General features: G+C 44.4%; 1 protein-coding gene across 1 annotated transcript in view; it reads right to left on the reverse strand.

Moving 5' to 3' along the window:
- Positions 1 to 3,277: 3,277 nt before the first annotated feature.
- Positions 3,278 to 25,731, reverse strand: part of hs3st1l1 (heparan sulfate (glucosamine) 3-O-sulfotransferase 1-like1) — a 28,967-nt gene continuing 6,513 nt past the window's right edge. The window contains exon 2 of the mRNA XM_035399769.1: positions 3,278 to 5,024. Within this exon, the coding sequence (XP_035255660.1) occupies positions 3,652 to 4,590 (939 nt within the window). The 5' untranslated portion in view covers positions 4,591 to 5,024 and the 3' untranslated portion in view covers positions 3,278 to 3,651. The remainder of the gene's footprint in view (positions 5,025 to 25,731) is intronic.

The following is a 25,731-nucleotide window of genomic DNA, read 5'->3' on the forward strand; positions in this document are numbered from 1 at the left end:
AAAACCTAGGAACAATACCACATAAACATTAAACACTATTTTCCTCCTTTCGACTGCATGTGAGGATTGAGTAAGCACAGGAGGGTGATCAGTCTAGCCAACTTTCTTCTACCTAAGATTAAAGATTAATACATTGCTTTCAATATAACTTGGGTATTTACACTGAAATCCAATAAACACTGATTTTATTTTGTAGCTGTAATGCCACACACATGTCCTTGAATTTCAGTATTTTGCGGAAAAACCCTGTTGTACTACCAAAACCTTTCCTTAGCAATGGAATAGCATATTTTGAAACGTGTGTTTTCATTACAGTTGATGGAGGTAGTAAATTTGCCTCAGGCAGTTTGCCTCAGCACAGGGCACCCCACTTATACAACGGCTAAACAACAAAAAGCATAATTGCAATCAAAACGTTTTAAAAAAAACATTGGCCCAGTTACATTTGTTAGCGCAATGTAAGCTCTGTGTAAGGTCACCAAAATCCTGTGTAGCAAAATTGGCATCCTATTGCATTTTGACTTGTGCCGTAGAGCTAATCAGTTTTTGTCTTAATGGTTGGTGTGAGGAGAGTTGGGGTTCTGCCAGGGGATGGGGAACCCCTTCTAATCTTCGAGATAAACAGTTCCCTCATTTTGGAAAGTTGCAAAAGCCACACAAGCTCTAATGACTCATATCAAGAGCGCTTCGGAGAGAATCAGAGAAAGCACACCTGAGATGACATATTATTGTCAGAGCCAATCAGGGGAAAGGAACATCTTGCCGGCGGGAGGAGCCTCTGACACAGGGCAAAATGAAGGTTGAAGCTTTGAGTCAGATATCAACTGATATTAATTCACCTTCTCTGGCTTCTGCTCCAAGGGGATGTCTGTGTTAATGAAGGCCAGGATGAAAGACAGGGAGAGAGGAAGGTTGATGAAGAGATGGAGAGTGAGTGAGCGAGTGAGTGTGTGTGAGTATATGAGAGAGGGAGAGGGAGGGAGGGAGGGAGACCCGGTTAGTTACTTCAGCTTCCCTTTTTGCTCCTTGCTGTGGTAATTGGTGTTTATATGTCATGGTTTTGTTTGCCATGCGTACGATTCGAGATAATTTCTGCAGCTGAGTAATCAGTCTGGGTCCTTAAGCAATGGGCACGGAAGGAGAGGAGAAGAATTCCAGCTGACACATTTCACCGGAATTCAAATAGACAAGCTTGGGGCCAGGAGTTGAGGGGGTTGGATTAAGCTGGAATCAGGGCGAGGTTGTAGCAAGCGAGGTTGTACACAGACCAGCACAGTATGTTAGGGGCCAGGGCCTGGGGCCTGGGGACTGTGGCCATCTGTGTGTGTGATATGTGCACGTGACAACCACCTGTCCCTCAGATGCCTTAGCTCCAACTTCTCAGAGCCCAACTTCCATACTCACTTGGAGTTACCTCTCAGTATCCTATTGTGCTCTCCATACGTTTTTACCATATATTGTTGTTTACTATATATTTTTGCATGTGTGGGGCTGATAAGAAACCCTGACAGCAAAGTACTGCACACACACATAATACAATCGCACACAAAAACACACACACACACACACACACACACACACACAGTGCTGTTAGCCAGCAATATTAACTGAGCAGTGTAGTGGAGTGTTCACTGCCTATGTTTATACGTCATTCAACTTCAACTTTTTTTTCCATTAGCATTTGCGCTATACGTCGCATGAAATGCATCACATGCAGATTCAAACGCTGAGAAATTCTGCCACTCTGGTTCTCTGTCGTGACCCTCTGTCAACCCGGCTCCTGTGCTCTCATGCGCTCCAGATTCAAAGGGAACAGCTTACTTTGAAGTCGCCAAATTCTCATTCACCCCCCCGCGGGGCGCTGCGTGGGAAGCAGCAGACTCGTACCCCCCCCGAGGGCGAGAGCGGGGAAACAGAAAGGCGCAAACACTGCCGCCCCTCATCTGCAGACAGACACGGAGATTAACGACATGAGGGGGACTCGTCCCCACAAGTGCAAGGCTGAGGGCACCGCTCGGATTGGCTGGGCTGTAGAGGAACCTTCTGAGGGCACGTGTGGCTCCTGACCAATCGAAACACGCCAGGTAAAGAGATAGCGTCACACGCTGAGCTGAAGTAAAACAAAATGTCACGCGATCGGGAGGAAGTGTTTATGTGTTATGTGATGTGGCCGATGGATATGCAGATCAGATACATTAGGTTAACATAAGTGTCGAGAAGAAACAAATATGGTTCCCCAGAGATGAGTTCAATAGCCATTGTACTTTGAGATTTATCATTTATCATGTACTTGAATGGGCTGTATAATCAAAATGGTTTGCACCTTTTTGAAATAGAATTTTAAATGGCCCCCTTTCAGTGGGCGTGTCAATATGATGAAGGTATCTGGCCCAGGGTGTCAGCCTTGGTAGTGGAGGTTTGTCTTTAATGATTTTTTTTTACTTTGTGTCATTCTTGCTTTAAACTGTAACTGTCAAATCAAAGTGCAAACGGAAAGTTGAGTTTTTAGTGGGCAGGTGGATTTCACTTGGTCAAGAGGGAATGGCGCTCCCTACTGGCCAGCTCAGCTTTCTCAGGTCTACCCCCAAGGCACTGAGCAAGCACAACACTGCTTAGCTTCAGCAGTTTGGCAAACAGTATGAACTTTATAAGTATGTAGGACCTCTCGGTAGATGTGGGATATCTAGTTAAGCGCCTGCCTGTGCATGGGCCGTATGTGCTGTCTTGTCCACAGTTTGCACACTGCAGTGCATTATCTAACATTATGTTACATGCGCTGGGGAAAGCTGTCAGCACACTAAATAAATACAGCGGGAATGATTACGGCGCACGGGCATCGTTTACTCTCCGTGTGTTTGGGGAGGTGTGAGCTGAGCGCCCGGCGGCATCTGCGGTGCCTGCGGTGTTGTCATGGTTACGGGCTCGCGGCGGTTCTCTGACTCATCCGCGCTTTTCTGTTTCTGGATCCCGCCGCCGGGCTCAGAACGCACTTCAAGGTTCCGGCGCTGGATGGGAAATGAAAGGAAGGGGAGGGCCGAGGTGTCGTTCCAGATATCGCTCTGCTGACTGGTGCGGGTTTGAGTTCTTCCGCTGCAGGCACTACAGTGTCCGAGCCCATTAGTCAGTCCCGTTATGCTAAACTGCTGCTTCAGGGCAACAAGTTCCCCGCATTCATTTTGCTCTCGCTACCACCCCACGATTCAAAGGCTTTTCTGACTGTCTGCTGCGGCCCACTTCCACTCAGAGATGTAAAAAAACACCCGTCTCTCGGCTCGCATTTACATTTAAAGCAGAACCATTTATTAAATACAAGAATATCAAACAAAAAGGGAAAAAAACGAAATGTTCGAAGTTTCACGAATTTTGGCTGCAGTTACCTGCATCGCTTTTCACGCACAGCACAGAGAATTAACACTCAGCCTTCGACTTTGCCGAGTTCATGTCTCCCTGTTTTTAATATAAAACTGTCCTGTTGACATGAGAGCATTAAAGGCATCTTTAAGGAGATTTGGGGCTGTCGATTGTAAAGTGCTTCTCCCCCAAAACTCCCTGCGACCCCTGCCCCCCCCTCCCCCCCAGGGAAGGGACCACATTATACCAGTATTCCCCCACCCCTCCCTTTACCCCAGCCCAGGAGTGGGCGTGGCCACCCTAGTGCCAGTCAAAGGAGCGCTTGACCATCCTGTAGAAGTTGCGGTTGTGCTCCTGGAAGTAGCAGCGCAGCTGTTGCAGGATGGTCCCGTTCACCACGGGGTGCGGCCGGCCCTTCGACTCGTGCAGACAGCGCTCCCGCCCGTCGCTACGGATACAGTAGAACCCCTTGGTCTGGTTGAAGTAGAAGTTGGAGGCCGTTATCCTGGGCGGCAGGCGTAGAAAGCGCTCCACCTTCTGCAGTTCGGGCAGCGGGTCCCGGATCAGCGTGTCCCCGTCCACCAGGTGGATCTGCTCCAGCGGGAAGTGGCGCAGCCAGCCGCGCATGTGCACGTCGTACAGGCTGCGGTGGATGGCCTTGTAGCGCGTGTTGAGGGCGCCGTTGCGGACCAGCACGTCCTCGATGACCTGCACGGGCTTGCGGCTCTCCAGGCGGTTGTAGTAGACCTGGGTGTAGTCGGAGATGACGCGCTCCGTCGGGTCGCGCAGGATGAGGAGCAGCTTGGCCGAGCCGTTCATCCGGCGGATCCGCTCCGGGGCCAGCGGCGAGGTGAAGTAGCCCGGCGTCTTCTCCACCGTGATCTGCTGCTCGAACGAGAAGGGCATCAGGTTCCGGTACCAGTCCAGGCCCTTGGCGTAGTTCTCGTCCCAGTCGAAGAAGTGCACCTCGGTGGCGGCCACCACGATGTCCGGGTGGATGTCCAGCATCTCCAGCAGGGCCCGTGTGCCCCCCTTGCGGACCCCGATGATGATACTCTGTGGGACCCGTTTGCTGGTCCCCGGGGGCCCCACCAGCGGAGCGTATTCTTCTGTCTCATTCGCCAGGAGGTTCAAGGACTCAGACCCTGGCCCTTCCCCCCTGGGGGTGTGGTCTGGGGGCGGGGAGGCCGCGTGCGTCTGCAGAACCAGGAAGAACACAGACGCAAGGAGGCAGGCCATGAGAGAGAGAGGAGAGTGAGAGAGAGAGAGATGAGAGAGAGACGAGCTAGTGAGAGAGAGAGAGAGAGAGAGTAAGAGAGAGAGAGAGATGAGAGAGTGAGAGAGAGAGGGAGTAAGAGGGAGAGAGAAGAGCGTGTGAGAAGACAGAACAATACAGAAGATAGAAAGGTGGAGAGGGTGGACCTATGAAGACAGAGGGAGAAAATAAGCAGAAGAAGGAGAGGATAGTGAAGGTGCAGACGGGCAGAGGGCGTGTAGGCAACTGAGAGTACAGATGGGGGTTATAGCAGAAACAGGCGCTCCTGTATTGATGTTGATTCCTTGAGATCAAACCAGGTGAGTATGCCGTGTGAAGACTGAGGCCACAGGTACAGTGAAGGAGGAGGAGGAGGAGGAACTGGGTGAGGAAGAGAGGCGGCCCATCTGAGGGACATCTGCAAAGAAAACAGAAAGAAAAATTAATTTCTGATATCCCACTCGTTCCACAGTGACTTGCGCTGTGATTGAAGACGAGCAAATGCGTTTCCCTCTTTAGCAAGTCACAGACAAGGCCAGACTCCCGAGCGCAGAGGAGGTTCTCCAGAGATAGAGGAGGAATGTCAATCACTGTGTCAGCCTTCTTTCCAACAGAGTATTGGGCATGAGGGTCGACAGTGACTGACAGCTCTTACATAAGGCTCTTCATGAAGGTGCAATTTAAACTGCATTAGAGATGGTTACCTGTCTGACACCGGGAGGTAATTGTGAAATCTGAGTTCGCCAGGGCAGGGAGACAGAGAGGACAAGCTGCGCCATCTCATTAAAAAAAGTTAAAGATCGTCATTGAAACAAGGAAACTTAATCAGCCATCACACAAAAGACCCTGTATAATAAGATAATGAAGGATCCAGTGACTAAAGGAGAAGAGGAGCTTTTATTTCTCATGTGCATACGACAGTGTCCTTTATTTAATGATCCATCCATGGAAATGTGGGTTTGTCCATACGGCATGGCAATATAAAAGTTTGCTATAGGTGTTTATGGTGTCTTTAAAATATATTATTTGTAAGACCATGTACTTTTTGGCAATATAGTATACAATTGTGTTACATTGTCATATATCATAGAAATGAGGTATGAAGTCGTATTTAGTCAGAGCGGCAACATTGTCATGAACCCAAACCAATTTACTACAAATCGTGATGTATAAATGGCAGCAGTTTAGTGTAATGGTTAGGCAATTGGTCTTGTAGTTCAAAGGTTTTGTGTTTCATTCTCAGCTGGGGCACTGCTGTTGTGCCCTTGAGCAAAGAACTTAACCTGAATTGCTTCAGTATATATCCCGCTGTAAAAATGGATTATAAATAAAAATGCAATCTGTGTAAGTCACTCTTGATAAGACCATCTGCTAAATGTCAAAATGTAATGTAATGTAGTTAAACTGACTAATAAAAGAAGAATGATAACTAGCCAAGGTTACTTTCTTGTTGTGAGGAACAGAACTCTCATTTCGGGTCTGAAAACTGTTAGATGTGTTGACTGAACTCCCCTCATTACCCACAGGGGGCGCTGTTGAGGAGACCCAGGCAGAGTGCACTTCAACCGATCTGCAGACAAGTAAAATGCTTTGGGCAGCCCCAGCTCACCACAAAAGCATGTGTATAATATAATAAATAAATACATAAATAACATTCTGCAAGCACTGCATTATCTCAGCCTAACTGTTTTATCAAATATTTCCCCCCTTTTAATTAAAGGGATTTAAATGAAAAGTAGCCATATCTACCCTAGTCAAACCTCTGTTTACTGTTTGGTAAATACTACAAAAAAGCCCCACAGGTCATTTTAATAATTAATGATGTCTCATATTTTGCTTTAATCAAACTGATTAAAACATATTTCCCTGTGGCAGCAGTGGACGCTGTGACCAGCTGGGTATCTCATCTTCACTCTGGGGCCTGGAGAGTAGTCCCGCTGCTTATTAATTTATGAAAGGGGCTTTGAGGGGAAATTCATTTGCAGCTCAGGTACAGACAAGTAAGCACCCAGGGTTACTTCCCTGCTTCCCTTACAGACTACCAGGCTGTATGCTTTATGAGAACAAGAACATTACCTGCATGTTCAATCGGAGCTTTGTGTGTTCTGATAATGATAATGCTCTTCTAGAGAGCTTTACCTGTGTGCTCTATAGAAGCTTTATCAGTCTATATCCTATTGAGAGAATTACTGGTGTGTGCTCTATTGAGAGCATTACCGGTGTGTGTTCTGTCAGAGCATTAACAGTGTGTGCTCTGTCAGAGCATGACCAGTGTGTGTTCTATTGAGAGTATTACCAGTATGGGTTCTAGTGAGAGTACTACCAGTGTGTGCTCTAGTGATAGTATTCATGTTATCCTCTTTTGGGATTGGCAGTTGAATTACACTCTCACACCACCCTTATACCACCAGCACATATGCAGGGAGCAGGGCAGCTGAGGCAGGATGCAGGGCAGCTGGGGCAGGGAGCTGGGCAGCTGAGGCAGGGAGCAGGGCAGCTGAGGCATGTTACTCTCCAGCCTCTGTGGTGCAGGGGAGCTGCTGATCGCCCGCTGATAACAGCTGATTATCTGCAGGTTTCTGGTGAGAGGCTAGGACGCCACTGCTAGCTTAAGTCCCCCCTTAGGTTTCAAAACAAAATCTAAGTTTATTTGATAACATATAACCTGTCTCCCGTTGCATGACAATGGCTCTTTTAAAAACTCTGATTAGGTGGCTAGAGAAACAAGCAGTTTGTGAGTATTGTGCACAGTGAATTGGCAGGGGAAAAAATCAGGGTTTCCTGTCAGCGTGTCAGAAACAGGAAGCTTCTACACAAAGCGCTCACATTGAGGCGCCTCTTTAAATGACTGTTGGCTCTAATCTCACGCTCGCTCTTAACCATGCGATTACTCTGATTGGCCAATTACTTCTCGTTTCTAAGGCCTCATTTCATGCAATCAGATTGAGTTCCAGCAGGTTCTCCAGCCCTGACGTTGGGACGTGGGGGAAACCTGGCTTGGTGATGACGATGATTGGATGATTCAGGCGGTGAAGTGGTGCCGCAGCCATGCAAGGAAACGGAATGCAGCTGTGCGGGGCCAGGACACAGCACTCTTCAGTGATCCACTGAGATTGGTCTTAAATTGGGCATCAGGACCCACTGATGACCTGAGAGGTGGGTTTCGGTGCAACAGGAGGCTCTTGAAAGTACTGTCCTTGGCCAGCTGGCATGTGTACATATAGAATCTTTGGTGGGTCACAAGATCACATAAATAACTTGCTGTAATCTCGATTTATTAAGGTTCACACCAGTCATATCCAACAGTGCACATGTTACCTGCACTGAAATATGCAGTGTAGGTGCAGTTGATTTGACATGCTAAATACTTTTGAATTCCATGTATGAACATACAGTATGTCAGGCTATGTTTTCCATAAGGTGTAGGTCACAGAAAATGCGTTTGCTCATTAATTGTACCTTGGGCTCAGAAAGGTTAGGAAACAGTGGTATAGAAGGGCCAAGTGCTGCATTTCTGGGCACTGTCCTGGGCACCCTAGTCACAATGAACCTTTCCGTCTCCCACAAAGAGTTGCTGTCCGTCATGGATCAAGGCATGCGGCTTTCTCCCGGCATTGATAGATATCGGCCAATGACACCCTCCCGTCTGCCGTCTCCCGGTTGGCTCCCGCAATCAGATTCATCTTCATCAGGCAAGTGAGTCACAGGGTTCCCGGCCTCGCAGGAGACCAGACGGGCCCAATTACTCACGCACACCTTCTCTCTTCTCCTTTTTTTAATCTCAGGGAGCGGAAACAAAGCCTTGTTAATGAGGAGCAGCAGGTATCCTCCATGCATTTTGCTTACGAGGCCTCATTAGGGACACATTAACGCAGAATAATTATGAAATTAACCAAGCCTGTTATGATAATCTGCTATAGCTCCGCTGTCCATTTATTTTTTTTTGAAAAGGCCAACCTACTTTGTTTAATGTGTACTGCATTGTTTTTTTGTGTGCTACACACACACACACACACAAAAGCTGACTCGTTATTTGGCCTTGGGTAATAGCGGTTCCACTTGGGCCCATCCTGGGGGTTCTTGTTAGGGCAGGAGGTGCATGGGTTTAGCGTTATTGGAGCAGAGAGCCATTTGCAGAGGAGGGTGGATGCATGTTTGGACACCCTGGGGCCAGGCTCCAGAGTCTTGTTACCACAGCAAATGAGCGGCAGCCAGGGCGGACGCAGCCGGATGGCCGTGATAGATTATACCAGAGTGGTAAAGTCAGCAGCCCAGTCATTTACACCACCACCACTGCTGCTGGTGAGCTGGAGAAATAATGATGGAAATCAGCTGATTAGGTGCCTCTGAGCGCCAGCATTCTCAGTCTTCGCTCTCTCTCTCCTTTTCTTTCTCTTCCTCTCTTTCTTCCCCCACAGCTCCATTCTCTTTGCTCTCTACCTTTCTTTCTTTCTGTCTAATGGCAGCAGACAGAGGGAAGTTCTCTCCCTCTCAGACTGATGGTCAGATGCAGCTAAAGATGCTTGCCTTTCATTGCTTTATCACTTTCACACATCACCCAGTGTCTCTTTAACACCTCTGTCTCATTCTTTCTTTCCTTCCCCGTCTACTTTTCTCTCTGTCTGTCTCCTTCTCCCTTTTTTCCCCTCACTCGGTGTCTCTTTTCTTTTTTCTTTTTTTTATTGGCATGACAACCATTTGTTCATGTTGCCAAAGCAACAGAATTGCAAACTACCACTTATCATTTGGAAAGATGGCTAACAATTATTTTTAAAAAGGAAAGTTTTACTTGCAAGAAACTTTATGAATAATGTTCAAAAATGTTTTGGAAAATGTTTCGTTTTGCATCCATGTATTCAACCTTAAGTGGTTTTGGGCCAACGTCATGGGTTGTTTATGTATGAGAAATATTGAATGAAAACAAAACAGACAAAAAAGTTGTCATATGAATTGTCATGTTTTTGCATGACATAAATAGGACGAACATTTTTTATGCTTTTTTGATAATAAATGTACAGAATTCCACACTATGGAATGTGGGAGAAAAAAACGTATATGGACATAACATCAAGATTTCCTTATGGATGAAGCTTAACTTTCACAGGGACCTGAGCATTGCCCTGTGGGCTGCCAGCTTATCCAAAGGCCTGTGCGCATGCAGTTTATGGGCCCAATGCATCCAGAGAGGCTCATTCTTCAGAGCTCATTAGCATTCCTGTCGGCGGCAGTCAGGCCTGGGCACCCCTGCTCCACAGCCCTTTACCCAAACCGCTCAGGGGTGAGAGGAAAAACACTCTGCAAGGCTGTGAGCCCATTCCTTCCCTTCCTCCTCACAGTACAGGCAAAATAGCACCGGTCGGTCCATTTAATGCTAAAGCAGGGCATCATTTTATGAACTAACTGATTATTGATGAATTGATACATTTTTCATGTTTTTTTTTAACCCAGTTACATTGCACTATGCTTCTAAATCAATAACATTCCACCAGAATTTGTTTTTAGTAACATAATTTTTTAAACTAAGAACATAACATAACCAGCCTTATTATTTTATTGTGCATTTTGAGTAATTTTCTAAAAAAAAACAGACTTTGTCTCAGTTCATTTGGGGATAACCAATGAGGGAATAACAGCTGTGGAATAGCTGCCGTGGTGCTTGCTTCAGACAGAAGCTAAATTGAATTGTTTAATGGGTCTTGGTCACTGGCTGATTAAGACACTACCTGCAGACTGAATGTTTCCGTATTGGCAATGACAATTTGGTAAACCAGAGCTGGCAGATTCTCCGAAGCGAGGGTCTCCTTGGCGATAGCTGGATTAATATACAGCAGCTGTAGAAGAAGAGTCAGAGAGTTTGACTGACTTATCCTCACAGACTCAGGAATCATGCTCACATCATCTCACCAGCTGAGAAACAAATATAACTGAGGCATTTCAAATACCCTGCACAGTGGCTTCACAACAAACATGACGGTGCGCACTGATATTAAACTGCCTTTCAAACAATGAACTGGTGGATCAGCTGAACAAACTCATGGCAGTGCTGTATTTTGTACAGTACAAAGTTCCGTGCTAACAGATCAATGTGCAGGGAATGTCGGTGTTTAGATCTTTTACGCCATTTAGAAGTCCATGTATTAGTGTACCTTACTCCCACTACACCCTGAAGGCAGCTAATGCTTGTTGATCAGTAGTTTTTTTGGTCTCTGAGCCCTCTTTGGCTCAAGCTCTGTCAAACAAATATGACTTTCCTTGACTTGGCACACTAATCTGATTGGGTGTGCCCGATGAAGGTGTGTCTGATCAGGAATATTCAGCTAATGAGCAATAAAATCTAGTCGACAGCAAAGGACGAGGCTGTTATTTCCTGGTTTCCACAGACCTGTCTGTGCTGATCTTTCTAACTAGCTAGTTGTTACTTAGGTGACCGTACCATCTAACTAGCAACCTGAGGGGACTATATAGTTAGTCAGCAAGATGATAGGCCATAGGGCCACAGACTTTCCAAAATGGATTAAATTAAATTTAGAGACTAATTATGTTTTCCCTTTTTTCTTTCTTTGTCTTCCAGTGCAGGATGTGTGTTCATACAAAAATCTGGTTCGGAACTATCATCAGCATTCCTAGTTGCACCGGCTAGGTGTTAAAATGTCAGTGTTGCGGTGTGGATTAAGCATACAGGATGTCAGATATACACGATTCTAGAATTGTATAACCTAGAACGTTTATCAAGAATGCCACATTCTTAATTCATATGTTCTGTTCTCAAGTTCTCTCCATGCGGCAGCTGAAATGTATCCTAGCGACACAAATCTGTGACGTGATTGGCATTTAGAAACTTTTTGCTGGCCTAACCCCTCCCCCCCACCCCTCCCCTACCCAAAGACACTATATTTATAGTTGCAAGAGGTTCTGGACTGTGTCCACTCAGAGCCAACTTCCATGGCAGACCAGGCTGAATGTCCGGAGGAACCATCTGGTCTCCTGTAGTTGGCTGTATTTGCAGTGGCCTTGAGGAAGACCCTGCTGGACTTGCCTGGCATTGATTGCCATTATGCCCCAGAACACTGACTGAATTCCTCATTATTCATATAGTTTTAAAAAGAATTACTATCTAATTACTGCTATTTTCCAATGGTTATGCCTAAATGTTGCCACGAATATATTCTTCATCAGGCAGACAATGGGAATTGATGAGTAAAAGCTTTTGATACAAAATGTTTTTATTTTATTTTTAACTGCAGAATGAGAAAGGGAGCAATGGTGGAAATGAGACAGATTTTTTCCCCCACCGCGAAAAAAAACTTGCAGTTCAACATTCATCTATATCTAAAAGTTCACTGTCTGTGCTGTCAAACATACTGTGGGCAACTTTAGAAAAAAAAGGCTAATTCCTTGTGCACATTCGGCTTATTCTTTTATCTATTGCCTCCTGGCGGTGTTGAGTACACATTGCTATATGCAACCCGTTGACTCACATGAATGGCATATGCAGACATACCTCAGTGCTAGGTGATTCAGAGTGTTCAAATTTTAACAAGCAGGGTGGTGAGCTCCCACTGATGTCGAAAGGTTAAATTCCACCCAACCGAACACGGATTTATCCACGTCAGGCTGTCTGTAGACTTCAGAAATGCCTCTTCCTTGACTGCCTCTTCACTAGATGAGGCACGCTCCTTAAGATGAACTGTTAGATTGCATTAATTATGGTACTGGAGCATGTTGTCAGCAGGTGTTTTTTGGTACAGGCTGAAAGGGCTTCCAGAAGACAGCTGGCGACGGGAAAGGGAGGAGGGTGATATCAAGACTATTTTCGGAGCAAATGAATTAGACCTAATCTGTGCCCACATCTCATCCAGAGCATTCATTATCTCTGTCGAGCCTTTCAGGCAATCTGGGTAATCTGCCATTAACTGCTATGGTCTAACGCGTGTGCAGACAGCACTCAGACGCTGATTGTAGGGTTTTAAGTTAAATCCTTTCTGTCCTGCTGGGGTGATGTCAGAGGAATGAAAATCACATTTCGGGCAAGGTTGTGCCTTTCACTGAAGTGGTCTCTAAGTCGGGAAGTCCATGTCCGCCCTCCCGCCTAGTAAGTATTGGTATAGGTTTTGAATGCCAAAGGTTTTGATGTTTTGGCTGAGTATTGAACACTGTGTCTGGAGATCTCAGGCCAGTGCCACCTACGCAGTCCATTTGTGTGTGCGATGTTACATCTTGCTGCTTTATTTGGGCACAGGCCACAGCATGTGAAGTGCTGCGGATGTAGTGGATGGTTTTAATTGAGAGGAGGACAAGGTGAAGAGGGTTTTCAGTAGGGCAAAAAATAATAACCGGCGTCATCCTTTCAAAAAAAGAGCTTGTCCAGGCTTTTAAGCGGTGCGCGATAGAGGTCACTCCACTGTGGTGCTGTCATTGGGATGCATTCGCCTTCATCTGCGGGGTTTTCAGCAAGTTTGTTTATTTTGTTTTGTTCTGAATGCTGGCTCCGCTCTCATGACTTCTGCTGTGCATGACTGCATTTTTTTCTCTCTTACCAAATAGCTAACAAACAAAAAGTACAAACAAGGTACGGCATCGCACCCACCAGGAGGTCTGACAACTGGACTGGCCCCTCTGTGGAAATTTTACAAACAAAGCCTCACAATGTAAACTGCGCTTCTTCCCAGTATGAAGTCGTGAGACGTTAGCTCAGGATAATTAGATGCCGTTTTATCGCGCGTTAATGCTTAAAGGAGATGTCTCCAATTTGAAAAGCGTCAGGTGCTTTTTCCTGCCGGAGGAGAACGAAAGGGATTAGACGGTTTGGATGGAGCCGCGAGCCTTGAGCGGTGTGAAGCCCTGTGAAGTTTGACGTCCTCTGCAGCAGAGCTGTCACATGACTGATCGCGGCCTAAATCCGCGCGGCCTGGGTGGGCCGGCCCAGGCTCATCGCGGAGCGGAGGGGGCGGAAAGGCTGTCTGTAGCGGCGTTTTACTTCCTCGTGCCCCCGAGCTCCGCGCTCTTTCTGTGGTCAGGGTTGGTGCAGTTCCTCTCCCTGCCACCCATCACGCTAACAGCACTGCCAGTGCAAACACAACGCTGTAGAGAACCGTTATGGTGTCTGCGTTTTTACTGTAATCAAGCTAGCTGCTCTTTGATTTATGCATTTATTTATCTATTTTACTAACATAAGGGTGGTATTCTGTTCATTGTAGTATGTACATCGTATCTCTTAACCTGGTGGTGACACAATAGCAGTGGGTATGTAGGAAAAAGGGCATGGGGTAAGTTCATCAGAGTGTAAGGGGTTACATACATATGGAAACATGCTTACGCACACGTGCACAAATACAAATGAATGCACGCACCCACACACCCATACACACACACACACACACACACACACACGCACCCACACACACACACACACACACACACTCACACACACACACACACACTCACACTCACACACACCCACACACACACACACACACACACACACAGAACCCAACCCCAGTCAGATCAGAAGCACGGTGATGGATCTTTTTCGGGTGCGATGCGGCACTGCTCCGCAGAGCTGCCAGATCTGACGTCTGACATTTCTCAAGGGCGTGAACTCAAGGGGAACTGGGGGGCGCCGCATTGGCACGGCACACACAAACTGCAGCCTGCACACTAACTATACCAAGAGGAACTCCAAAAGCCTCACCGCCTGCAGACACCCTGTCTCAGGCCTTGCAGAATAAAGAAAAGAAAAATCTAAATGCATCCATGATCACGTGCAATAAAAAATCTGGCTGGATAAGAAGGCAGCACTTATGGAAATGTGCTCCTATATGTGGAGTGGCTTTCTGACCTGGAGAGCACAATTGATTCGAATCCTTCTGCGAGATTAGTGCTGGCAGACCATTTTAATGGCGTGTGATAACAGGGTGTCCTGCTTGTCACGGTGCAGGCATTAAAAAACTAAAAAATTATAATCAGTGATGAAACAACTGTTTGCCTCTCATAAGCAGAAATGATTGCAATATATTTTATCATATAAGACAAGGATGAAGGTGAAAATAATTGACCTTTGCATTTTGTAATTAAAAAGTTTTAAGGTTTAGTGAACAACTTAGAAATGCAATAAAAAAGTATTTGTTTTTTATGCTAAAAAGGAGCTTATGATGCCACTCGAAGGCGCATATGCATTAAAAAAATTAATGCCGAAAATTACTATACCAGACAATGTTTCATGATTTATGGTTCTGCATGGATATATAGTAAATACAGAACACACCATACAGTTGGAACATTGCAAATTAATATGAAACACTTGCCTGACTAGTGAGATCAGATATTTGTATAAAAACGTGCAAAGTTGCTATCATAGATGTTCCATAAAATGAACGGCACAGGGACAATATTTAATTAAAACTTTCCTAGAACATTAAACAATTGATCTCTTTTTTTAATTAGAGCACATTGTATTGGAGAAAGGAAGCAATGCTTAAATGCATATTTGGAAAGGAATATTTATTTAAATTAATTATTAAATTAAATATAGGAATGAGTGCTTCTGCTGAATTACATAACATTTTCTCAGTGCTCCAAGAGGTTTTGTGATGTGAATGTGATAAAACTGCTGAAAGATATCAAAAAAACATTATTTTTGGCACTATCTCACTCATCCCAGACTGTCTTATCAGCTGTGTATCGCTATTTGTGTTCAATGAGATAATGGTTTATGTAAGTCATTGGATTTCATTCCTGTCATCTTTTGCTTAGATTATTATGGCGTTGCATTTAACATCTTGGTAAAAAAAAAAAAAAAAAAACTTACAGAAAAATGACTGAGTCTTACAGAGATCCCTGATGTGCCCCCCCTCCCCCCACCTCGACTGTTCAGTCAAACAGACCTGAATCAGCTTCACCATTTGTGTGTCATTCTGTTTCAGCTCTAAGGTGCCATTACCTGTCCTGCTGTCAAATTGCCAAATACAGCTCAGCACATTCATTAAAAAAAGTTATGTATACATTGTTTTATTATAATTTTTCTATTTTTTATTTTTTGCAGTTAAAATATAGCCACGCAATCTCAGTGAGGTTATCCTGAGTGTATGAAATGAAGGAAATGCCACCATGATGTATCAGTTTGAACAGAGTTTCATTTTGAATATGTTGTGTTATTATTGTATTTAAAACACTTGAAAAAAAACTTTATGAAGCACTTATGAATGAACTACTCGGCGCTAATGCACTCTGTGCTAATCCCACTGTAAAGGGGTAATTATACATATAATGTATAAAAATACATTGACTTAAACGGGAAGTGATATAACACAATAACTCGACATTATTAGTTGGGATTACAGCTGGTTCAGACAGGCAATAAAATTTTTTTAAAAGAACAATTAGACCAGTGGTGAGCGACAAGGGCCATGTCTGTTTCTGGTTTTCATGCCAACTTCTGGTCTTAATGACTTAATTAGCCCAAAAAGTTATGCCATCTGCCGTCTTAGCTACATTGCATGAATGACAGTGACGACTGTTCTTGAGTCCCTATATGAAACGTTTCTCTGTGATCTAATCTACGGGTGAACCGGCGTTGGTGTATACAGCCAATTAGCTCACATCGGCTCTCCAGGACCAGTACTGTCCACCCCCTGAATTAGACAATAAGCCTATTTGTTCAGCAGGGGTGTGAGGCTTGGAGGTATCAGACAGCCCATCAGAAGAAAAAAAACACACATCCGCTGACCTCAATTCTCAGTCTGACAGTGTTCCAATATTGAAAATGCGATAAGACCCATTTACACCGTGGAATTTAAATTGGCATTTATGTAAAGGGAAAATAATTCCACATTTTCAGCATGTTCAGAGCTTCCTTTTATCCATATTATGTCTAATCATTCGAAAGCAAACATAATAGGCCGCATGTGGTCCTGACAATTGGACTTTTTGTGCAGCTGAAGGGAGCAGAATGTATCACCTCAGGCCAGTAATGAGGTTTTAACACATTTAAAAGTCAGCACAAATCAAACACAAAAATCATATCATTCCTTTGCCCTTCCTTGAAGCAAATTAATCTGTTCTTGCTTTAGTTTTTTATTTAACACAAAGTCAAAACACACTTGATATGATATTATGATTATTAATGAGCTTGTATGTAATAGCTTAATGATTCGCTCGAAGGCCTGTTTGTTGACATGGCTTAGATGAACCCAGTCCTCTTGTTTGGCACACCAAGCTCCCTCCGACCATAGCGCCAAGCGTAATGTAACCGCATAGGAACATAACAATGTTAAATTGAGGCAATGTTATGAATTTGTTTTTTTTTTCTTTCGAGCCACCGGAGATGCCATCTTCCACAGCTTGTGTTTATGTGCTATCCACCACCGGGCTCCGGCAATCATACCCGTATGGCTGCCAGGAAACGCAGCACACCGGCACCGCAAATCCGGCTGCTTTTTTTTTTTTACGAGGATAAATATGTGTTTATGAAACTGTGCTTGTTGCCTTCTGCAAAGCGCGAAACTGCCAAGTGCTGGAACGCTCAGATGGTGCTGTCGCAGTGCCCGTTGCTACGCCAACACTTCAGGCATCTGACAACTTATTTCGGTAATGCAAAACTTGACGCATCTGCCGTTCGTATCCAAAGGCCCGTTTGGGTGGGGGACGTGGAGGGGCGGTAGGGATTTTGTGGCTACGTCACTTTTTCAGAGGTCGAAGCCACTAATTCGACTATGTCAAACATAGTGTTAATCTGTCAGGGCTCCTGACATTATTTATGTGTGACTGCCCGGTCTCCACATCCTTCTGTTACTGTTGATAAAAGAGACGCTTCTTCTCTGATCAGTGCTAACTCTGTACTGTAGTCCTATGTGACCTGTAAAATGCACAACAGTCACTGGCTCTCAGGTGCATGTGGTCACTAGTCGAAAGGACATAATACAACTAAAACATCATTTGCATATTATTTTGTACAATATTACATATTTTAATAATTCAGCATTTATATACAATCTGGCATAAGTAGTAAAAGCACCATCTGTGCATGTAGAAATGTGAGACTCACAATTTTCTGTGCAGGAGATCAGGCAGATTCAGGACTATACAAATAAAGACAGGTCTGCTTCTTCCCACACCACCTGCAGACCAACATTTCAGTTACGTGCCAACACCCCAGGATATTTTAGGGAGCTGCAAAATAAAAGTGGGATGTTTGCTAAACTGTGAATTCCCTCTTTGTAGTTTTAAGAGATCTCTCGAGACAGAAGGCAGTCCAGCGATGTGGGGGGGCCTACGGTGTGGGGGGGGGCTACCTGTAGCAGTTGCTCACCTGAGCGCCCACGTCCCACAATCCTCCATCCCACGGGATGGGGTCCTTCTGAGCACCTCAATAGGAGGCTGCCGGGTTTTGCTTCAGACACTGAGATAATACCCGGAAACGATCCGCACACACTGCCGTCCCCGTGGAACTGACTAACAGAGAACTGCTCTGCGTTTAACCTCCATCAGATAGTTATGTGATAGATCTGCCTCTCCAAATGCATGCCCCACTTCACCTCATCCGCAGAGCGCCAGAGTGCATATGCATGAGAGGGGCATCTGCTCAGACTCACAGGGCCAAGAGTGAGAAAGCAGCCCCTGCAAAATCCTCTCACTCAAAGACATGTGCGAGCGTACACACACACACACACCCACCCACCTGCACACACATACACACACACACACACACACACACACCCACCTGCACACACATACACACACACACACACACACACACACACACACCTGCACACACATACAAAAACACACACACACACACACACACACACACACCCACCCACCTGCACACACATACACACACACACACACACACCCACCCACCTGCACACACACACACACACACACACACACACCCACCTGCACACACATACACACACACACGAACACACGCACACACACACGTGCACACTCAAACACATGTGCCCACACTGGATATGCATTTAAACTGGAGATTTATTGGACCTTCTTTAGATTTTATTACATGTATTTAACTCCACAATCACATCTTCCCCCTCACTCATCCACACACCACTGCACTTACACAGAACATTTAAGATTTGCTGTCTGTGGCACTGAATTAAACGTACTGTAATTTATATCAATAATTTAAGTGAGCTTGTGTGAAAATGGCATGCTACAAATAAGTGGTAAATGATTTAAAAACGAAGCTGTTAGTAACCCAGGGGGTTCTAACATTGAATTTCACAAACCTAAATCAAACCTTAAAATGAATATGAATCTATAACACAGCAAATGCTAGTGGAATAAAAACATGAATATGACTTTGAGGTGGTGAAAAGAATTGGGTCATGTCTGTGACGAGAACATATTTTCTTCCTACAGACAGGTCTTCCTGTCAAATTCCTCCTGTGGGATCAGTTTACAGTAGGGGTAAGAAGTGCACCTATCACAAAATGCTTTTTTGTCAGCTTGAAACCAGACTACATTTTAGAGAAGGTGGAAAACCTGTCTCAGTTTCACTGTATCAGGTCAGCTTTAAAGCTAAAGCAAAATGGGGCCAAGCCTGAAAAGAAGATCTTTAGGGAACCCAGGCTGTTGCTTGACGTAGCATTGGAAGGCCAGTAGGGGGCAATCTTCCCTCTGAACCAAGGAAATTCAATGGTCCTCAACTACCTAGATTGCACAGTACTAGAGGACAAGCATTTTTGACCCACGTGGTCACTTTAATTAAAAACATTAAATTTGTTAATTGTTTGATGTCAGACTGTAGGATATTAATCCCAGTCTTGGTAACATTCCATTTCTGATAATGTCTGAAAGCCCCATTTCAGATTACAAGAAGCTTACAAGTACCCCATGAAAAAGACAAATTAATTGTGACTGACCTTCCTATTTAAATAAGATTGAAATATACATGTAATGGCCTGTGTACACACTAATGGTGGGGCCGTATTAAGACGTTCACTCACCCAAAGATTCGAACACCAACCCGTGTTCCGAGCCAATCATCAGATTAAATGTCGCTCATCGAGGTACGACGTTGCGGCAAATCTCATCGCTGTTCACGGGTTTTAATCAGTTCGCCATTACCGCACGTTTAAAAAGCGCAATTACCCGGACGTTATATACTCTCGCCTTCCCTTTTATCTGCTAGCACTTGTTTGGTTGGTTCATGAATAACCCATCACGCTCAGAGACCCCACCAGCTCCCCGCCTGCTCCTTCGCCTCCGTCTCTTGGTAAACTTGAGCAAAGTGTTTATGGGAGATAAGAGGCAATCAAGGCTGCTGTCCCAATAACACTTTTTATTGCCCCACGTTTCCGGGCAGAAGCGCTTTACGAGTGACGCCGCGGAGGATGAATGGCTAATTAAGAGAAGTTTGTAGACTGTACATCAGCTGAGTAGCACAGGGATAATAATGGCTTTGTGAAAGCACGCCGCATTGTCTGCTTTCTGAATGGAGCTGTCTGGAGACGCTGCGCGGGGACCCGAGAGCTGGCCCCTGTCTTAGCGAGGCCCGGTCACGTCAGAGCCTTTCCTTATGAGTGTGTGCCGTTTATGTCCAGACTTGTGCTCTACTGTGGGAGTGAGAGATATCCCCCCTCCCTCTCCGAAACCTTCCTATAATGTATGGAACCTTTATAGTATTGTCTATTTCATCTGAAAATGTGAGTAAATGGCTGGCTGTGGGCGCTGTAGGTTGGACCCCATGGGGTGAAAAGAAGAGTGCCTAAGCAATGCCACAGAGCTACCGTTCTGCTCTTGACTGTCAACAGGTGAAATATTTGTGCACGTAAAATTTAAAAGAAAAAACCCTCCACACAAAATGGCGCCATGCTGAGAGTGTAACAACTTCTATTATCAGACTAAGTGCAGTAATTTGCCCCTAACTGTGGGGTTGTAAGGAAGTAAATCAAACTTTGGTGTTTGTTTTTGGTTATTTGATGGGGTGTGAAGAGGAAATAGCTCCCCCCAGCTGTGTATGGGAACTGGCACCCTGTGGGGATAAATCTACAGGTGAACTATTCAGAGAAATTAGATTCGCTAGGGGTCTCAGACTGGGAATAGGAAATAGCTCCCCCTATAGGTTAGACGCAAATTGAGAATTGGTGTCATGAGGTGACAAAGTTTTGAGTAGGGAATGGCTCCTCCCAGTGTTGAGATTTTTGAAGAGGGGAAAAAACAAGGAGTGGGACCTGGATGATTGGTTTTAGAATCTGCGCAATTATCTTGTGATTATAGACTATATATTGCCCTGCCAACAACATATGCAGGAGTTACACACAGTCTGGTGAGTTGTCAATGAAATACAATAATATTGATTCTGTTTTTGCAGGATCCCTGCTTGCTTTGTTGATTTTCTACTCATCTTTGGACGTTTCAGTTTGTAACCGAGTGCTAAATATACTGGAGTTTGTCACAAAGACTATTCGGTTTTCATATTATGCGCTGTAAAATGGTCATGACCTTTGAACCCACACACATCTCCCTCTAGAAGCAGAGAGCACTATGCATTCAGTGTATGAGCCTGAAGAAGTTTGGGTTGAATGAAACGTGCTTATATGCCAAATCAGTTTATCCTGTTTTCTATGGCTAATCTAGTTCTGGCCATCTCCTGTTTCAAGCCCGTGTGATGAAGCACTGAGGCCCAGAAGCATAGCCTCACCTCTCCTGATCTGCATATTAATATACATATAGTTCTTTGCTTTGACTTTTTATTTCACCAGCCCCAGGCTATAATCTGCCCAATCAGTGCATCCGCTTGCTCCGATAGGCTCCCTATTACCTATATTTTATCATTTGGCTTATATTTAACTATTGACACCAGGCCAGCCAGTGGAGCTTGGGCTCCTCCTCTAGGTTCCCCCAAGCTTTCTTCCCACCAGGGAGTTTTTTCTCACCACAGTTTTTTTGTTTAGTTTTTTTTTCTTTACTTGCTGGATTTTTGGGTGTTCAGGCTCGGTCTCTGTAAAAGTCAGTATGCAAATGAAATTTAATTGAATATGGAACAATAATACTCATCATAGCATTACATCTGTTTACACTGTTACACTGCTAGAGGTAATGGCACCACTCAGAACTGCTCACGCATTCAGCATTTACTGCCTTATGCAGGGCCACAAAGCATACTTTACTTGTCAGTACTGTCAAACCCATCACTGATCCTGAGAAGATAAAAAACACACATCAAACAAACACACTCTGTTCCCCTGTACCAAAAAATAACAAAAAAAAACCCATTCAGGCTGAGGCTTTGGAAAAGCCCCATGTCACGCAAAGGCCAGTGACTCTCACTCTGACTGTGGAACATTCCAGAGCAGTGAAGTGTGGGATGACACAATTATTGTCCAGTTCAGATCCAAGCCACCAAGATTTGGGCTGAGCCAATCATGCATGAGTGGCCGGGCTTTAACGCAGGAATCACAACCCTGTGACGCTGACCCCCCCCCCCACCCCCCACCCCCAAGATCATTTCTGCATTCCTGTATGACACGGTGGAGTGGTAGGTTAGAAGGATATTGAAAAACTTTAGGGCATACTGAGTGACATGTATGATGTCTTGATATGATGTCTGCTCAAGGTTAATTTCTTAACGTATTACTGATTATATTAAGACCAGATTACCTCTTTTCATATTGAACAAAAAACTATTTTCTTGCGAGACCACCCAATCGTATTTCTTATGAGGCTGTTATTTGCTAAATGTACTTTCTACTTTCTACTACTTTCTGGGTGAATTTTACTGTTTACAATTTACAGCAGAGAAAGAGCAATACCAGTCCCTGTAGTTACTTAGCTACGGTTAATGTCTTTCTCCCTGACTACAGTTTATTGTCAATGGTAATTAAAGCAATAAATACTGCATATGGATAATTATGAATTTAGAATTATGAATATTTCATTTTGTGTGCAGTTTGTGGAGATTCACAGGCATGATGAACATACATTTGCATGTACATTATACTGAATAAAATAATAAATACCAATTCATAACTCAATTGAGTGAAAAAAAAATGAGTCACAGAATGAAAGCATTAGACAAAAATAAATGAAAAATTATGAAATGGCATAATTAATATGACATTGTCTTTCTTAAATCATGAGTTCCAAAATAAATACGATGTGATGTGCTTGCTGTCTCAGTGGGCTTCCGGTATCTCTCTCTCTCTCCCTCCCTCCCTCTCTCTCTCCCTTTCTCTCACGCTCTTTCTCTCCCCCTCCCTCCCTCCCTCCCTCCCTCCCCCTCTCTCTCTCTGAGCTCTGAGCTGTGGTGTTGTGGGTCCAGCTTTGCCAGCCATAAGGGCAGCAGCTGAGTAAGAGAGTGACTACAGGAGACTCAGCGGGAGAGGAAGGCTGACAGATGATTTAAACATGGCTCCTGTGAATCACATTGCCTCCACTGCCTTCACATCTTCCGCAGACAGAGCCGGCACAACCGAGCCACTTTCAACACAGTCCCTCATTACGCCCGTCTGCCCGCTCTGGGAACGGAGGGGCAAAAAGGATCAGCGATTTTCACTACTCGCCACACATCAAAGGGAGGAATTCAAATCTTTTATCCTTCATTTTCCTCTGTCAAAACCTGCATGTAGTAAATCTGGTAGGTGGAGGTCTGAGGCAGTGGAAGTGGGTTGGGGGGGGGGACACAAGTTCCCGTTTTGTGATCAACATCCTTAAGCATGGGTTTGTAACTTTTCATGATCCAGGGACCCCGCCCACTGAGGCTCAAAGGCACTCAGGAGACCCCTATGAACTTAAAGAGGTTATATTAAAAAAATAATATTTATTATAGTTATTTTTATATTTTTCCAAATATATATATATATAATACATCTAAAGCAACAGAACAGAGTATTCCTACCATAATTCAGAATTACAGTATGCACTGGCATTCTTTATGTGGGCTCAGGATTTGACAGCGACCAGTGCAGCCTCTCTGGTGTAATCGCACTTGGGCAAGTCATTTCATTTCTGTGATGTCATCAAATGTATCCCCCATGTTCCGAATCCACCATGCATCACCATCCTGGATTTATGAGGGACGAGATCAGCATGGTCCACGCTGCCCCTGAAGTCAAGGTGCTGTAAGTTTGCAGCATCTTCAAGCTTTTAAAAGTTTTGAAGACTTCTCTGTATCAGGTTCTGTACTACGGAATCCAACCACATCCCAGAGACTGCTTTAAACATCATGTGTGTCACTGTTGAAATGTTATATTTTTAGGTCAAAATGTGCTATTCTTTTGCTATTCTCCTCTGAAAGGTGACAGGACTGGGAAAAAAGTTTTCTTACAAAAGGGATTTTTTGGTAAAAATGTGTAATTTCAGCTGTAAGGCGCTGTATATGCAGCCATGCAAAGTAAAGCCTGATTGACTGGTTCAGTGTGATGAATGTTAACACTTACAGTGTGTGAACTTTTGCCTCCATTTTGTGTCCCTTCAGCAGGTCTGGGCACGGTGCTCGAGTGACGGGACTTGCCCCGATGACAAATCAAGGAAAACCGGCAGCACCATTATGCAAGGGTAATCAACCTCAAGTGCTTCGCTAAATATCGAGCTACGTATACAAACAGATCATGAGAAATCTAAGCGATGTAAATTGTTTCTATTCTCTATGCCTTCCAATGTGCTTACTTCTTAATTTTGCTTTAGCAATATAAATATGCCGATGTTTTTTTAATGTTTATTTCTTTATTCAACAACCTTTATACTTCAGTTTTATCAGATCAGCAGAAGCCACAATAATGTGTATACACACAAATATATTATTACTTTTAAGGTGGATCATATCAATAAATCAAACAATCAAATTGTATTTATATAGCAAAGGATTTGTCGAAATATGCTTCACAGTTTACCCTGGCCTAAACCTACACAAAGCAAGCCAGAGGTGACAACAGCAAGGAAAAACTCCCTGGAAGAAACCTTGGAAGGAACTAGACTTATTTGGGGTGGGGGCATCCTCCTCTGGCCTCCTAGATCCTTCACCTAAGTCCACCTAAGACACAATCGCTGATACCATTACAGAGACCAGATTGGAACCGAATGCATTAATAGGGTCACCGAGGTACCAGGCACTATCAGTATTTAATCTCAAGTTCGTAATCAATTTAAAAGTCATGATTAACCCTTGTAATCTGGCTGGCACACTGAGAATAGCACTTTTGTCTTTTGTGCCGCAGCTCGATGAAGCTGAAAATCCTGTTTTAATGTGCACACAGACTTTATGGCTGGAAGTAAATTAGGCAGTTTTATCAGACACTGTGAGTAATGAAAATATATTTCAAGAACTGGGACTCTTATTAATAAAACTGAGCAGGAGGGGAGGGGGAGGAGGAGGAGGAGGGGGAGGAGAGGGGAGAGAGAGAGAGAGAGAGAGAGAGAGTGTGTTAGAGATGGGAGGTGGGAGGCTTTTGTATCTTTTAATACAGTTTGATTCCAGCAGATCATCACATTTGCATGGCCCCGCTGCAAATTGAGCCTTATGCAGAGAGAGAACAATGGAATTAAAAACAGGAAACCGACCACTGCCGTTGTTTACGGCTGCATTAAAAAGTAATCAAACCTTAAATGAGTCATTTCTCCAGCTTTAACTCTGGCTGCGGAACTAAGGGTTTAATTTGCTGGGTGACGGGTTTCCCTCGAGGGTCTCCTCTGCTCCTGCTGTTTCATTAAATCCCACAGCCGCTGAGAATCAGCGTGAGTCCTGTGTGCAGAGTGCATTTACAACATCTACCGCACACCCTGCATCCAAACACACACACACCCTGCACCCAAACACAGACGACTGGGTCTTTGTGTGTGTGTGCGCGTGTGTGCACGTGCGCGTGCGCGCATGTGCTTGTGGGTTTGAGTATGTGAAGGTGTGTGTGTGTGTGTGTGTGTGCATGTGTGAAAATTACATTTGGAAGCACTTTTATGTTATTCCATAAACTTTAACCTGAGTAACTTGAGGATATCTGCCAAACATCCAGATGCATTTCAGTATTTGCTCTCAATCTATAGTGTGATGTTGGGAAAACAAAATATTGTACTTAAATGTAAATATCATTAAATAATAACATTGCAAAAGAGAAAAACATTGATCATTGATTCTGTAGTAAGAAAGGACCCCTGAGAATTACAAGTTT

Source organism: Anguilla anguilla, chromosome 18 (genome assembly GCF_013347855.1).
Source record: "Anguilla anguilla isolate fAngAng1 chromosome 18, fAngAng1.pri, whole genome shotgun sequence".
Taxonomy (NCBI): Eukaryota; Metazoa; Chordata; class Actinopteri; order Anguilliformes; family Anguillidae; genus Anguilla; species Anguilla anguilla.